The sequence below is a fragment of the Pyrgilauda ruficollis genome, unplaced genomic scaffold (genome assembly GCF_017590135.1).
Source record: "Pyrgilauda ruficollis isolate IOZ18807 unplaced genomic scaffold, ASM1759013v1 scaffold8, whole genome shotgun sequence".
NCBI classification, from domain to species: domain Eukaryota; kingdom Metazoa; phylum Chordata; class Aves; order Passeriformes; family Passeridae; genus Pyrgilauda; species Pyrgilauda ruficollis.
In genome coordinates, this window is record NW_024529932.1 from 1786607 (window position 1) to 1801206 (window position 14600).

The window sequence follows — 14600 nt, forward strand, 5'->3', positions numbered from 1 at the left end:
CAAGATGAGATCATTCTGGCACATCTCCACAGCACTGTTGTTCAGACAATCACAGCTTTCCTTCAACACTAGACACAAGAGGAAAGTTTTTCACCATGAGATCAATCAGCCATTGGAATAATCTCCTCAGGGAAATGGTAGATTCCCTGATATAGGACATTTTAAGATCCAGCTAGACAGAGTGCTGGGCCGTTTTGTCTAGACTATGCTTTTGCCAAGAAAATTTTATCCAGATGATCCTTGAGGTCCCTTTCAACCTGGTATTCTATGATTCTATGATCATTTGCTATGGAATAATACAAATCTCCTAAGCAGAAAAGCAGCAATATGAGATCTTGGAAAACATTAACTGTCCACTACCTCTTAAGCACTACTGTAGTATTTGCCTTCTGTTATCACAACTTTGTATTCAAGAGCCATATCAGACAATTTCATAGAACAAAACCTGGATGTTCCAGTGAAACTACATATTTGATCTAAATATACTGTACAAACTTTTATTTAAATACCTAGTAGTCCATGATAAGTGAGCTCAGAAGGACAAGGCTCCTTAACTCAGCATATAGACACACGGTACTATGTGCCAAATCCAGAAAAGACAAAATCACTGTGTCAAGCTCTGAATGATATGCAGGAGACACTGAAGTTCTTATTGTATCGTTAATTTTAATTTACCTTTATTGAAAAAAATAACTCCCCTCTCCCAGTTTTCAGTATGGACTGTCATGCATGTTTTTTCCTTTACCAGCCACCTAAACCAAGGCTTCATCAAGCTTAACAGAGTTACTGCTGTCTAGTTTCTTTTCATTCAAAGCAATACAAAATTGGCTGTCTTCGGCCATAATCACTCTAAGTTTCATCAAAATCATACTTTACTCTCAACACACTAATGAGCTATTTACCTGGAACTGAATTTTTAAAAATGTTGACACTAGCTGCTGCTGTTCAGAATAAAGCTAAAGCTATTGTCTCAGTGGAAAGTATTTAATCATCACTGGCAGGTTTGCATGTAGAATTAACTTGTGCTGATCTCAGAAAAAACACAGATTGACTACATTTCATTAATATTTTAGAACACTTATCTTGAATATACTCTTCTCACCACAGAAGGATCTTCAAGACCCCTCAACTCATTTAGAGCCATAAAACTATTTGGGTTAGAAGCGACTTTTAAGGACATCCTTCAGCCACCCTGCTGTGGGCAGGAACACCTTCTGCTAGACAAGGTTGCTCAAAGCCCCATCCAACATTGCCTTAAACACTTCCAGACGTGAGGCACCCACAAGTTTTCTGGGAAACCGGTTCCAGCACCTCGAAACTTAAACCAGGTATATCCTATTCCAAATAGAGGGGTTTTTTCTTCTTCTCTGAAAGATGGGTCATTTGACAGCCAATGCGAAAAAATAGGCATATATTATTTTTTCTTATAACCTAAAGTATCAAAACACACACAAGGAGTAACAAATGATTACAATGCTTTTGGAATAGCTACAAACTATATTAAGTTCAAAAAGAAAACAAGGAATAAGAGTGGTAAGAATGTAGCTATCAAAACCTACATATCTCCTGGAAACATTGTTAAACCCAATCTTGCAAACATCACACATACCACTTACCCTTTAAGGGTTCAGACCCACAGTGAGAAAACTACACTAAGGATGAAGGAGACAGAAAACAACAAAATACATGTACATCATCTGAAAAGAGCACACTAAACAAAGAACAGAAACTCAAACATGAAAAAAATGTGTTGTGAATTAAGAAGTACAAAGAAAACATGGAAATGCTTAGGGCTGAAATCAGCTAGCTGAAGAAAGAAACCAGAATTTTTTCCGGCCTGGGTAAAGAGGGAACAAAACAAAACAAACAAAAAGCTGACATTGGCTACTAGACTAACTCCAATAAAATAAGATTAAAAAATTACATCAGTATTCAAAATCATGAAATATGAGTCAATGAAGGAGTAGGATGAAGAATTGAAGAACCTGCAGATTTTAATGGACTTAGAGATGGGAAAGGTACTGCAATTATATACCATTATGGCAGCAGCTAAGATCAAATATCCTGAATAACACCTTCAGCTGCAGAAGTACTATTTTTATTGGAGTGAGAATGATAATTGTTTGCCATCTGTAGGAACAGGAATTAAAGGTTGAAAAAAGGTCTACTTTGAAGACACAGGCAGCAAGTAGAAAATTGAACCCTACTTCTCTTGGAAATGTGAACAGAATGATCAAGGCATTAAAAAAACTCCTCATCCACTAAGTGTAGCGTGCCTGCCTAGCAACATTAGGGAAAAGCAATAGGCATGAACAAGCCACTGTGATAATACATATTACCATAAGATGAGGCCAAAGGTGCTACAAACCTAAAATCTGTCCTCCGTAATAAAAATACATTCAAACTTACAAGAGGCCCATTGCACATCAGCCCTCAAGCTTAGAATCAGACCACATACAAACAGAGTAATACCAATCTAATCAGTCCTCACAGAAACCCCGTGGAATGACAGATAGAATAAAAGTAGTGCAGAATAAAGGGAGAACCAACTGTTATATCGCATTTGTCTAAGTGATGGAGACATTTTGAAAAGGAAGTCAAAAAGAAAAAACCCATTAAAATAGAGAGCTAGCACCAGCTATCCTCCAGACATATGAAACAATCCTGAAAAATCATGTCATTGCAGCAATTGCTACAAGACATATTGATGCATTCCAGTTGTCTGCTTACATCTGTTACAGAACTACAATTGGGACAAAATTATTAGTGCATATATTCAAAATATGAGGTCATTCACATTAAATAATAAGTAAACCCAGAAATAAAACAGGTCAAGCCCTAAGTCACCCAAAAAATGGAGTCATCGCTTGAAATATACAAGCCAAAATCATCTACCAACCAAATCCCAAATACATAGACACACGTACTGTTGGTTAATACACTGGAACTTAAATTAAATTTTTGAGGAGTTGTATGGGTTTTACTTTAAACAATGCAGAGAAGGTAATTTTTACATATAACTATTAGTTTTATTTGCCAAATAATTTGAAGAACTTGTCAGTTAAGAAAAAAACCAATACAATAATTGTCAAAGCATACGTGTTTCATACATGTTTCAAATATATAGAAAGGGTAGAAGTGTTTACCTTAAGTTTGAATTCGAGCTGTGGTAGTACAGAAAGCAAGAGGTGACTGTCAATATTGTATAACTCCAGAATCAAATCAAACACATGCTCTGACAGGTCACTAATTGATGTTTTACCAAGCATGAGGACTTGATTGAAGAACTGGGAAACAAAACAGATTACACATTAAGAATGAGAGTATACATGCACTCTTGTAAATCCTATGCTAAATCCTAAAACATTAAGTCACTTTTAATCTTACAACACTAATTTCACTCTGAAAAGAAAAAGGATGGAATGTGGCACTCAAAGATCAGAACTCCATAGCAGAAGTCTTAAAATATCATTGTCTCATATCAAGTATTATACATAAATGAAAACACATTAAACACAATGTTTTCCCCAGCAGGCCTAAAAATAATTTAGGAAACACAACTTTAAAGGAATTTCAGTGCATCATATCTTTTTATAGTGGGACTACATTCAGAGTTATTCCACTATTGAAAACTAACATTTCAAAAGTATTCTAACATTTAAAGCAAGACTGAAACAACTGGCTAATTACTACAGCACACAGCTGACAGATTAAGGAGTTGAAAGTAAAACCATAGGAGTTGATAACTGATTGTTCCAGAATTTGTATTTACAAGCAGCATAATGCAACTGTAAAGCAAAAATTCCTTCTTGGTAAACTTGACATACTTGAGGGAAACTTCATACTTCCCATTAAAGAAAATATTTCCACACTATTTTCAACTACATCCTCTCTGATGGGTAAGAGGCAACTAAAGAGGAATGTACATTATAGTGCATTTTACTGCAAGTTAAAGACTGTCTTGAAGAATGTTTTGCTTTTCAGGATACAGAGTTGCCTGAATGTATATAACCCTGGTTAGGAAACTAACTGATACTGTGTTTTTAATGTATCTCAAGAAAGAAAAATTTTCAAAACCACAAAATGCCTCTTTGGTGAGAAACAAAGAAAAGAAGATTCCATGTGCGTTTTCCTATGAAGGAAGATTCTTATTGTACAGACTTCCTGAAAGCTCAGAAAACTGCACCCAGTTTGTAATCTAACCTCACAGATGAACAAAATTAAAAACACATTCCCATACACCAACACCTTCCCAAACAGTAGGTTTGAAGTAAGAATTTTTATTGAGGATTTTTAAAAATCTTAGGAGGTACCCACTTTCTAAGTGTTACAAGTCTGAAAGCAACAGAAAGCATTGAAGGTTTTTCAGTGTTTTTAAGATCCTGAGGTTTTGGATACAGTAAGACCTGCTAAATCCTCAACTGCTTAAAAAAGAAGAGAGTTGCTCTTTCTTCTATTGTGCAGCCCAAGTTAGAGCATGCTACTCTCTGATCTTCACTTCCCCTCATCCATGTTCTATTACAGTGTCCATGATGTCTACATTCAACTCTGCTACTATCCTCAATTCACTCACAGTTTTCTTCTTTACTATCTATTCTTAGACTGCTTCCTCTTTTACTGCTGTGATAACAGCACTAAAATTCTGCTCTGTCTTCAATTCTCTTGACTCTAAATTGTCTTATCTCCTTGCTAAAAGACAAATTTTGCTTACAACGTACTTATGTGTTTTTATCAGAACAATTAAACACACTTGGATTGAATTACAAGGTCTTCCAAGACAGTAGGAAGTAAATTATCCATTGCATTTCCAAAATCTCAAGTATTAATACTTAATAGTTTCTATATGGTAAAGAATTAGACTCAAAAGCATAGGTTATGCAGTGCTTCATTAATATAATCACTCTCTTAAAGAAAAATGACAACCTGTAAAAAGTTCTTGTTCAGCCCTTTCCATTTTTTCATGCAATTCATTATTTTTATAACACAGCTCAGTTACAAAAAGTGTTGATTTCAACATCTGTTTGCAGTCCTCACTTACATTAGTAATGTATGGTTCAATCGCTTGCGCTGTCCTCTTTAGTAAAGCCTTTGCCAAATCATAGGCTTGCTTGTTTAAATTCTGAGGGGAAAAGAAACAAACAAACAAAAAAAAAAAAAACCAGAAGAGTTATAAGCACATACATTTATCCAAAAACAAACCCAAGAATTTAAAGCCATCATGTACTGGTAAATGCATCAAAGATATAACCTGTTCTTTTTTATATTTTCAGTAATAAAAATAATACAGTAAAAACAAAGCTATTCCAAACTAAGCTTTGTAGTGTTCACTGATATTACTGAAAAAAATTTTAAAAAACTCCAGGCAGATGAGGACTTACTTTTCAGTTGCATATCTAAAACTGATGCTTCAATTTTACTGCTCCTCCTTATCAGTTTCCCCAAAAACCAGTGAAGTGATACAAAGCAACACAAAGGCATTTAAAGTCACCACAGAAGGGAGACTGAGCAGGAGCACAGAAAATGCAATTCTGCCCTTGCATTACACAGCCACCTGTGAATCACCACCAGAGCCTCTCCATCACACCATGCAAAGATACTCTGTTGTCTGAGACAGCAAAGAAAAAAAAACCCTAGAATTGCAGTTTATGGGAAAATAAAAACTAAACTAACACAAAAAAATTTGAAAACATAACCCATCTTCAACATTCCTATCCTTCCATTTGCCTAAATGGGTTATTTGCTCTATCATTGTTTTCTCCCTTTCCCTGCACACATTCTCCACGTGCTAGTTGTTACATCCTTTCTTTAATTTCTATATCACAATTATTTTTCAAAAATTTTCAGAAGAAAATGCAACTCAGCCCTTGTGACACTCACTGCAGTTGATTAACACACAGAAGAATGAAGTCTTCAATACACAAGGATATGTAGTATTTTAATAGCTAAAACCTCTACAAAAATACAGTTTCTACAATTTTTATTAGTCTTTGCATCTTAAAAAAACCCCAATATACTCAGTTTATAATTGAACAGTAAAAAAGGGGCAGTTTGTGGCTCCTTTTAAAAAATATTTCTCACCATAAAAGGAAGAGAACTTCCTGTGGCACAATAAAAACCAAACACAAGGTGTCTTGTCACAACCCAGGGTATTTCTTTACTTAGATATGCTGAATGAAAGAGAGGATTTGCAAAGATATGGAGAGTACTGTCTGAAATTAAAAAAACCCTATAGAACGATAGGCTTCTAAACAACAGTGGGGACAGATTAACATTTTCTGATAATATAAAACAAAAAAGTCTTTGACTTGTCTACTGATAGAATTAAGTCAGGTGAACTTGAAATGCTACAAAGACTCACTCCTGAAGTGTCTGTTTTACTCAAAGCCAATAGAGAAGCTGACTAAAAATTCCAATTCTGGAAAAATACTTTAATCTATAAAATACTTTCACCTTATTACAAAACTGTACAGTTGTTCCATGTCCCAGAAAAAACACTGCATGATGGATTGCTCTTTATGGTCACCAAAAAAAAAAAGAGTAATTTGTTTTCTGTTATTCAAAATCATAATGGTTCAGCAGATAAAAGGCACAAATAACTATAACAAGTAATGTATGCCACTTGCAATTCTTGTTCTGATCCTTCATGACTTCACAGTTCACCTCCAGCAACACAAAGAAAACCATTTTCACCTGGAGAAGAGGGAACCCTGGATCATGAGCAAGATTTCATTTAGTATAAAACAAGTCTAAAGAGCACACCTAGCACGGGAGAATTCCAACAGGCAGAACTGTTCTGATTCACATTAGTTACAGTTTCAGCTTGTATCTTTTGCACAGCAGTTCACTTCAAAGCTTAATGCTTCCCAAGATAAATGCTAGAAGTGGCTATTTGCAACCCTGTGTAAGAAGGAAGTGTAATGCAAATATCTATCTAAAAAAAGCTCTAAAGAGGAAAAATAGTCTAGAGCACAAGCAGCTGAGGAAAGTTAGCTATGTTTTCATGCCTTATGTACTTGTACTTGATTTAATAGTGCCAACAGTCATGACCCTCAAATGTCCAGAGGCCCCACTTTCTGAAAGTAACAATATCAAAGAAGTCTTAAAAGAACACGAGTTTTCTCCTCATTTTCCAGTTTCAGGAAAAAAGGAGAAACAAGGAGAAGTGGCACTGCCTTAGGTGAAATGAAAACAAGAGCAGACCAGCCTTTACCAAGTAGGCTCAAAGATCTTTTACAGAACCAAACCTTCTGACTAATCCAACAATTACAAAAATATCCTAAACTTCCTTCTCCTGAAGAAGAAATTTTAAAAGGATAACATCTAATTTGACAAATTTCTTCTCTGTTTTTAGATAAGCTCTTCTACCATTATTATCTGTACAATCTTTCCATATGTTAGGAAAGAAAATTGATGTGTATTTCAAGATCTTTTAATGATTTAAGAAAGCCCTCATGATGGGGGGACAATTATCTTAATCAGGATGTCTTTAAGGAGCATGTAAGCATCCAGTAGGCCTAAGGTTTTTGGAGTCCTGAGCAGGGTAGGAAGAAAGCCATCAGTTGGCAACATTGTTTAAAATAATCATTAGCAATTACTACATCTTGAAGGGAAAAAAACCAAAATATTTATTAATAAGCAGAAACAAAAGAACCACCCCTGAGAAGGCAGAACACAAATCTGCTGCAAGAAAACTGATGTTACATTTAACATCTGAACCAGACTTTTTCCCCCAAAACTTCTAGTTTTGTTTCAGAAAAGAATGTTAATAAACAGTGGAGAACATTCAGATTTTTTTAAAACCTTGGGAGACCTCCAGCAATAATATCTGAATAGAAGCTCTCTTGGACAACCACAAGTTCTCTCTTTTGTCTCAATTTCTACCACGATTTTTAGACATTTCTTGCTGGTATTTCAAGCTTTTTATACATAGGGAAAACATTAACAGTTTTGCCAACTCATTTTTCATACCTGCTTTTCTCTAGAATGACAAGCTTCTATTTTTTGACAGAAGAAGCAGTGGCAACCTCTCTGACAGTATGGCACACACATTTTTGTGCTTATACAGACAATATTCGCCAGCAGAGTATGCTACAGAGCCGAAACTATTTGTTCTTGTACAATGGGGTCAGAAGTGATGGAACTTCATACACACTTGACTTCTCAATTACTTTTTTCCAGTTACCTCTCAATAACCAATTTAATACAGATCAAAAAAATATGAAAGTGAAATAATTTTTACACCTCCCTTAAAAGAAAAAGAAGAAAAAGGCAAGTCCCTTGATTTTTATTTGCAGGAGATGACTAAGCATCAATCTAGCCTTTATTTTGTAGCTCTGGGAGGAAAACCAAATGTTAAGTCTGTATCTAGTGCAAATACTCCTGAAAAGTATATTTTTCACATATTATTTTCTTGGAATTTGAACAGCATCTTCAGTTTTATTCAGTGTTTTTATCAATGTCACAACAGCCGAATTAATATCCAAGAGCACCTGATGGAACAGTTTCAAGAGATTCTCTTGTTCTCCTCAGGAAGGTAAACAGATGAAGGATGGCTGACAAAGAAAAAGCTCAGCTGAGGTGTTGCCAAGATAGATAACACTAAATATTAAGCAAATACCTAGTAGAGACAGTTAAGAATTTAATTGTCAATATCACTTTCTCTAAAACACAGGCATGTAAAGCACGTGGGATGTACAATGTGGGACTCCCTGTAGCAGTCCTGAGGCTGAAAATGGAACACTGGCAAACACCCAAGGAAATCAAGTACAATTTCCCTTCTAACACACTGCACAAACACAAAATTGTTTTCAGGTCTGCCATAAAAGCATTATAATACAAAAAGATCATTAAAGGAGAAAGGAAAACTATTAATTTTTCTTGCCTTTTCACACTAACTACCTCTTCCCTTGCTTCTAAGGTCTGATCTGGGTTTAGGTCACTTAAATTCATTCCCTCTTAATATAATCCTATCAAAAGAATTTCAGTTGAGTTGACAGAAGAGAAACTACAAAAGGAAAAAAATAATTCAGCATCAAAATTAAGAGTAAAGCACATGGTCAGACAAGTTAAGTTTGCCATTTTACTGGCTTATCTGACAGCTGTACTAGTCAAGCAAGCCTGTGCACACTCCAGCGTGCCTCTTTTCTGATATTGGTGTCAGCTGCTTTCATTCAGGTTTACATTGGTATGGCTTTTATCCTGACCAAGTGAGATGGATGACAAACTCAAGGGAGATAGAGTAGTTCAGAGTTGTCACTCTTCAGTGGCTACTAATTATGATATACAGACATTTGCTAATATATCATGTGCCCAGTATATGCTCTTTATGTCTGAGTTTTTGCAGCCATCCTGTGAACACCATTGCTTTTTACACTTACCACTCAGGACTATGGACCAAATCTATTTTTCACCTTTGGAAAACTATTGTCTTGGTTTAAGGGGTAACAGTATTGAATTAACCTTTTGGAAACTGCTCAACTAATTACTACATCTCCTAAAAATATTAATGTAATTTTTGCCTAAACCTGTCTAATATTGAATTTCAGTCACTGGATGAACGCTCTGTTCCCAACACGTACTTACAGACTATAGGTTAGATAAATTATACAGACTGAGATTTGAGGAGCTCAGTCTTGTTTTACCAATACAACTCTTTTCTACAATGCAGCCATTCAGTTCACAAGGCCACTAAAAAATTCCCTCTCATACACAGCCTTCCTTTGGGGCATATTAAAAATATACCACTTGCCTGTGTCACTTTCTACAGATATAACTGTCTTATCTTCAACAATCTCTCAATCTGATTATCTTCAAACTGAGCTAGTAGCAGATCTACATTCCTTCCACTCTACCAAAGATATTTTTTGGTACCTAGGAAATCTGGGGATTCGCTACAGACCATTACACCAATGTCTGCCTTTATGCCATTTTTGGTGACCAGTCTGATCATTCAATTTCCCTTTTCCACAGCCCACACACCTGAACAGTGAGGTCAGCCAAGACACAGGGTTTTTTTATGATGGGCCTTATCCTTTATCTCCTTCTAGTTTTGTGCTCAATGGAAGAATGGAAAAATTCTCAACTCTGAATTTATTACACTTTTCCAACTTGACATCAGTAGCCACAGAAAGTAGTTAGAGGACCCAAATTTTAAATAATTTTAAATAAAAATTCACCATGTGAAGACTTTTGAGATGCAACAGAAAAATATTAGAAGTTCCATTCCATTAGTGTGGAAAAAAAATAGAGATACTATACTCAGAATACAATCTGACATTATGTATTTATTTGTTAGAAAGCAGACTATAAATAAGCATCCTACCCACAGAGAGACTTCATTTAAATGAAAAGCAGCAGAAAATGCAAACCCCCAAATATATTTCCCTTATTAAAATATTCAGTCAGTAATTTAAAATCCACTATGAAACAGAATTGTTTTAGTGCAACAGACATCCTAACAGGATACAAATTCTTCAACTCAAAGTCAGTTTATTAAACATGAAACATAAAAATAGTACAGTCAAATCAATTTGAACACAGATGACACAAAGAACAATAGATTCTTAATAACTGAGAAAACAAACTGAAGTATTTTGCATATTCTTGCTTTTGTATTTTGTATTCCAAAGCTTTACTTCATAAATCTGGACTTTAGCCACATAAATTTCAGTCTAGTCCTGGCACACAAGTATTAGACTCCTTGAAGGACACAGCTAAAACATTTCCAGTGGTGGATAAAAAATTACTGACCTATACCAAGCATTTAGTCTTTCCCTGTCAATAGAAAATAATTTATGTGCTAGTTATTTACTGAAATTAATAGCTAGTGGTAAAGACACACTAGTAGGCATTCCAAAGCATCTCTCTGTTAATAACCACTTAACCTTACACTTTTTAGAAACGACAGCATTTAGCACCACCTTGAATATATTTTAAGGAAAGAAAAAAGCTATTAGAAGTGTCCAAAATATAGTTACATTCCCTAGATAATTCCCCACAGTCTTTTTTTGTCATGCACAACTTACAAGTGAGTAGCCCATGAGATTTCAGTAAGACAAAGTTAAATTCTTGAACTAAGCAGTCAGACTTCCATGCTTTTTAAACGTTTAAATACCACAACACATGCACAGTTCTGAAGTTTTTCCTTTAGTTCATCTATAGGAGACTTTTTTTTTAAACATGACATAATTCATTAATGTAAGATAGCCATTCCTTGGGCTCTTCCTGAACCACCATTTTGGCATACAGTTTTGATTCTATGGCTGTATCAGAAACATAACAATAACACCAAGCCAACATTTCTGAAACACAACAGAGCCAATTACAAATTAGCAGTCATAACAACTTTTTCCCTCCCACTCAGGGCAGCACCTTAGTTTGAACTGTTGATACAGCATTACATTAATTAAAAAACTTTCCAAAGGATATATGTAACTTCTCTATTCCCTTCTACTGGCATTGATGGGACATAAAAAAACTGTTTAAATTTGTATAACATTTAACCTTTTAGATTACTGTGACCACTGATACTTTGCTTATGGAAAGTATATTAGAGCAATGAAAGTTCACTGAATTTTCTATTAAAATTACTTGTTCACTAAAAAAAATCCAGAGAATACAAAGACATTTGCTACAACCATTCTCTCAATTAAATCTGCATACATACATCCAAGAAATCATGATTTCAAACAAAACCAATAGAAAACAAAACATAAGCCACTAAGTCTTACCTTATGTGCTGGCACTAGATTAACTAACACTGTATCCAAAAGCTCCTGTGACACAGTATCTCCCTCACAAATGATAGAGCTCATTAGATCAACCATGTGCATGTGTACTTTTTGGTTATGACCGTTGCTGAAATTAAAAACAAGAATTCTTAGTGTAATATCCATACAAAGTACAACTTCTGTTCAGAGTACTCCCTGTGGTGATGGCAAACAACATGGAATAAAATCAGCAAATCTTTAAGTTTTCTTAAAAAAACTTTAAGTTTTTTTTTTTAAGTTTTCTTAAAAATCAAAATACTTTGATTCCACGATTGCCGTCATTCTTAAATTTCATGCTCTCCTCATTCACTCCTGCAGTAAGACTATCTGTCCCTACCACGAGAAGACAGTGTATTAGAGTATCCCTCTGCTCTGCCCAGCACTGGGGAGACTTCCTCTGGAACACCATGTCCAGTTCTGGGCTTCCCAGCACAAAAGGGACACACACATCGTGAACTCAGTCCAGCAAAGGTTCATAAAGATGATTAAGGGTCTGGAGCTGTTCTTATGGAAGGAGGGGCTGAGAGAGCTCACATCTTTCTCTTAGCCTTGATAAGAGATAGCTTAGGAAAGAACTTAGTGATAAGTTTAAATACCTGATGTTGGGAGTTGAGGAGAAGGGCAAGACTGTCTTCACACCACACGCACAGTGGTGTCCAGTCACAGAACCAAAGGCAGTAGGCACAGGGTGAAATACAAGACATACCACTCAGACATAAGAAACTTTTAAAATAAAAGGGTGATTGAGCACTAGAAGGTTGCCCAAAGATAGCACAGCTTTTCCATCCTTGGAGATGCCCAAAACCTAACAGGCTACAGCTCTGGGCAATCTGCTCAAGATGACCTGGTTTGAGCTACGGGAAAAGACTAGACTACCTTAAGCAGTACCTTCCAGTTTCTGCTACTTTCTGACTCATGTTTTCACAGCAATAACCCTCCAAATTCCTTAGAATTGAATATTACACCATCCAATTTCAAGAACAGAATAAAATAAATGCAGTAAATGACAACTAAAGCTAAGTTTCTTAGGAAAAAAAGATGATGAGCAGCATGTCTTGTTTCATTAAAAGAGAAAAAACTGACAGTTCTGCTACCTTTAGTTAAACTAAACTACAAAACTCAGTAATGCTACAAGTTAGAACTTGCTGACCTCAATCATGCAATAATATACAGTGAAATCTGGGGAGGAAATACTTACTTTATTACTGAAAACAGTGTTCTATACAGTTGTGTAAAAATCTCATTGCTGTCTTCTAATTCAAAGCATATGTTATAAGACTTGACCCAAGCAATGTTCTGTGTTGGAACAGGAAAAAATAAAAGGAGTAGTTAATCTTTCAATTTAATCTTGTGTTATGTTTAACAATTATCATGAAATAAGTTATGAAGCTTACCTCAAGCAAATAAAAGTATCGATTAAACTGGGGGCTTTTCGTATCTTCTAAACCTTTAAGTTGCCTTGTTATGAACATAAATATATCCTGAAAAGAAAAAAGTGCTAGTTATTCAATCAACGGCAATTAAATCTTCAATATAAAAGAATTACCTTTTAAAGTTACTTTTATTATTTAGTCACTACAAAATATGCAGCAATGACAGACATTATTTCACTATCAAAAAGATCATCTACAAAACATCAAGGAAAATGTCAAGGAGTAATTTTAAAATACTTCATATTTCTTTAAAGGGTTGAAAAAGTAACCTTTTCCTAAGGAAACAAATGTTTTTCATTTCCAAAGAAAAGCACTCAACTTGACAAACACAGCTGCCACTGTCTGGCTGCAGAAGTCAAGAGATTATTATTCAGCAGGACAATGAATTTAATATTTTTACTTCATACTACAATCAGTTTCAAAAGAAGGGGAAAATAGCAGTAGGCAACTACATCTTTCCTAAGAGATGTTATTATATGTTCACTCTGTATTGTTCGTGCATTTCTCAGTCATCAAGGTACTGACACAGATAACATCTCTTGCAAAAACTCATAAACCAAGTTCCTCCTGCTTCCTCTATCAACTCTCACCACAAGAATCCTTCAGAAAAAGTCTCACACAGTAAATTGAAGCAGGTTACAAGGAACAAATAGTCAATTATGAACTAAATAGAAACATACAGGAAGGTATCATCTTAATTTTTTTTTGACATTCAGATAATTAACAGTTGGAATTCACAACTACAACTACATTAATCTAATACAACTATATTAAATCAAAATATTTAGAAATAAGTATCACCAGAAACACTCTTCACAACCTCAACTATATCTATGTTTCCTCTAACAACCTAAGTGTAAATCAAATAAATTCCAAAAGGTATAAAGTTGCCATAATAAATAGAATAGAGCCTTACTGTTAATCCTGAAAATCAATCCTAGAAATAGTCTATAAGGCATTTCTGTGGCACTTTCAAAATGACCATTTCCCCTAAGTCCCCCAAGAGTAATAAACAGACAAAAGCCAAAAATATGGTTTCTTTTTTTCCAACACTATAAACACAAAATCCAGCCTTAATCATTAAGCTGAGAACTTACTGTGGATCTAGGTAAAATCAAGAACTAGATTACATGTGACATCACCAACTCTTGGTAAAAAAGCACAGCAAGCACACTGTTCAGAGCTACAGCTACACTCATATTCTAATTTGGTTTGAAACTGATTTTGAAGAGTTAAGGATGATCAGAAAGATCACTGTCTTGTTCACACTTCAAATCCTTTACAGAGCACACAATCTAGACTCTTTAGCTGAAACTGAACCAAAAGACACAAAGGACACATCTAATGGTCTCCAATGTCTCAGAAGAATTCAGTTCCCATGCAAAAGCCCATCTGAAGA

At 35.1% G+C, this 14600-nt stretch overlaps 1 protein-coding gene across 4 annotated transcripts in view; it reads right to left on the reverse strand.

The window, feature by feature from the left end:
• Window positions 1-14600, reverse strand: part of PDS5B (PDS5 cohesin associated factor B) — a 100295-nt gene that overhangs the window by 58339 nt on the left and 27356 nt on the right. For all 4 annotated transcript variants that reach the window (XM_041487310.1, XM_041487312.1, XM_041487311.1 and 1 more), the window contains exons 4-8: window positions 13163-13249; window positions 12967-13064; window positions 11730-11856; window positions 5039-5119; window positions 3147-3287 (exon numbers count right to left, since the gene is read on the reverse strand). In XM_041487310.1, the coding sequence (XP_041343244.1) occupies window positions 3147-3287; window positions 5039-5119; window positions 11730-11856; window positions 12967-13064; window positions 13163-13249 (534 nt within the window). The remainder of the gene's footprint in view (window positions 1-3146; window positions 3288-5038; window positions 5120-11729; window positions 11857-12966; window positions 13065-13162; window positions 13250-14600) is intronic.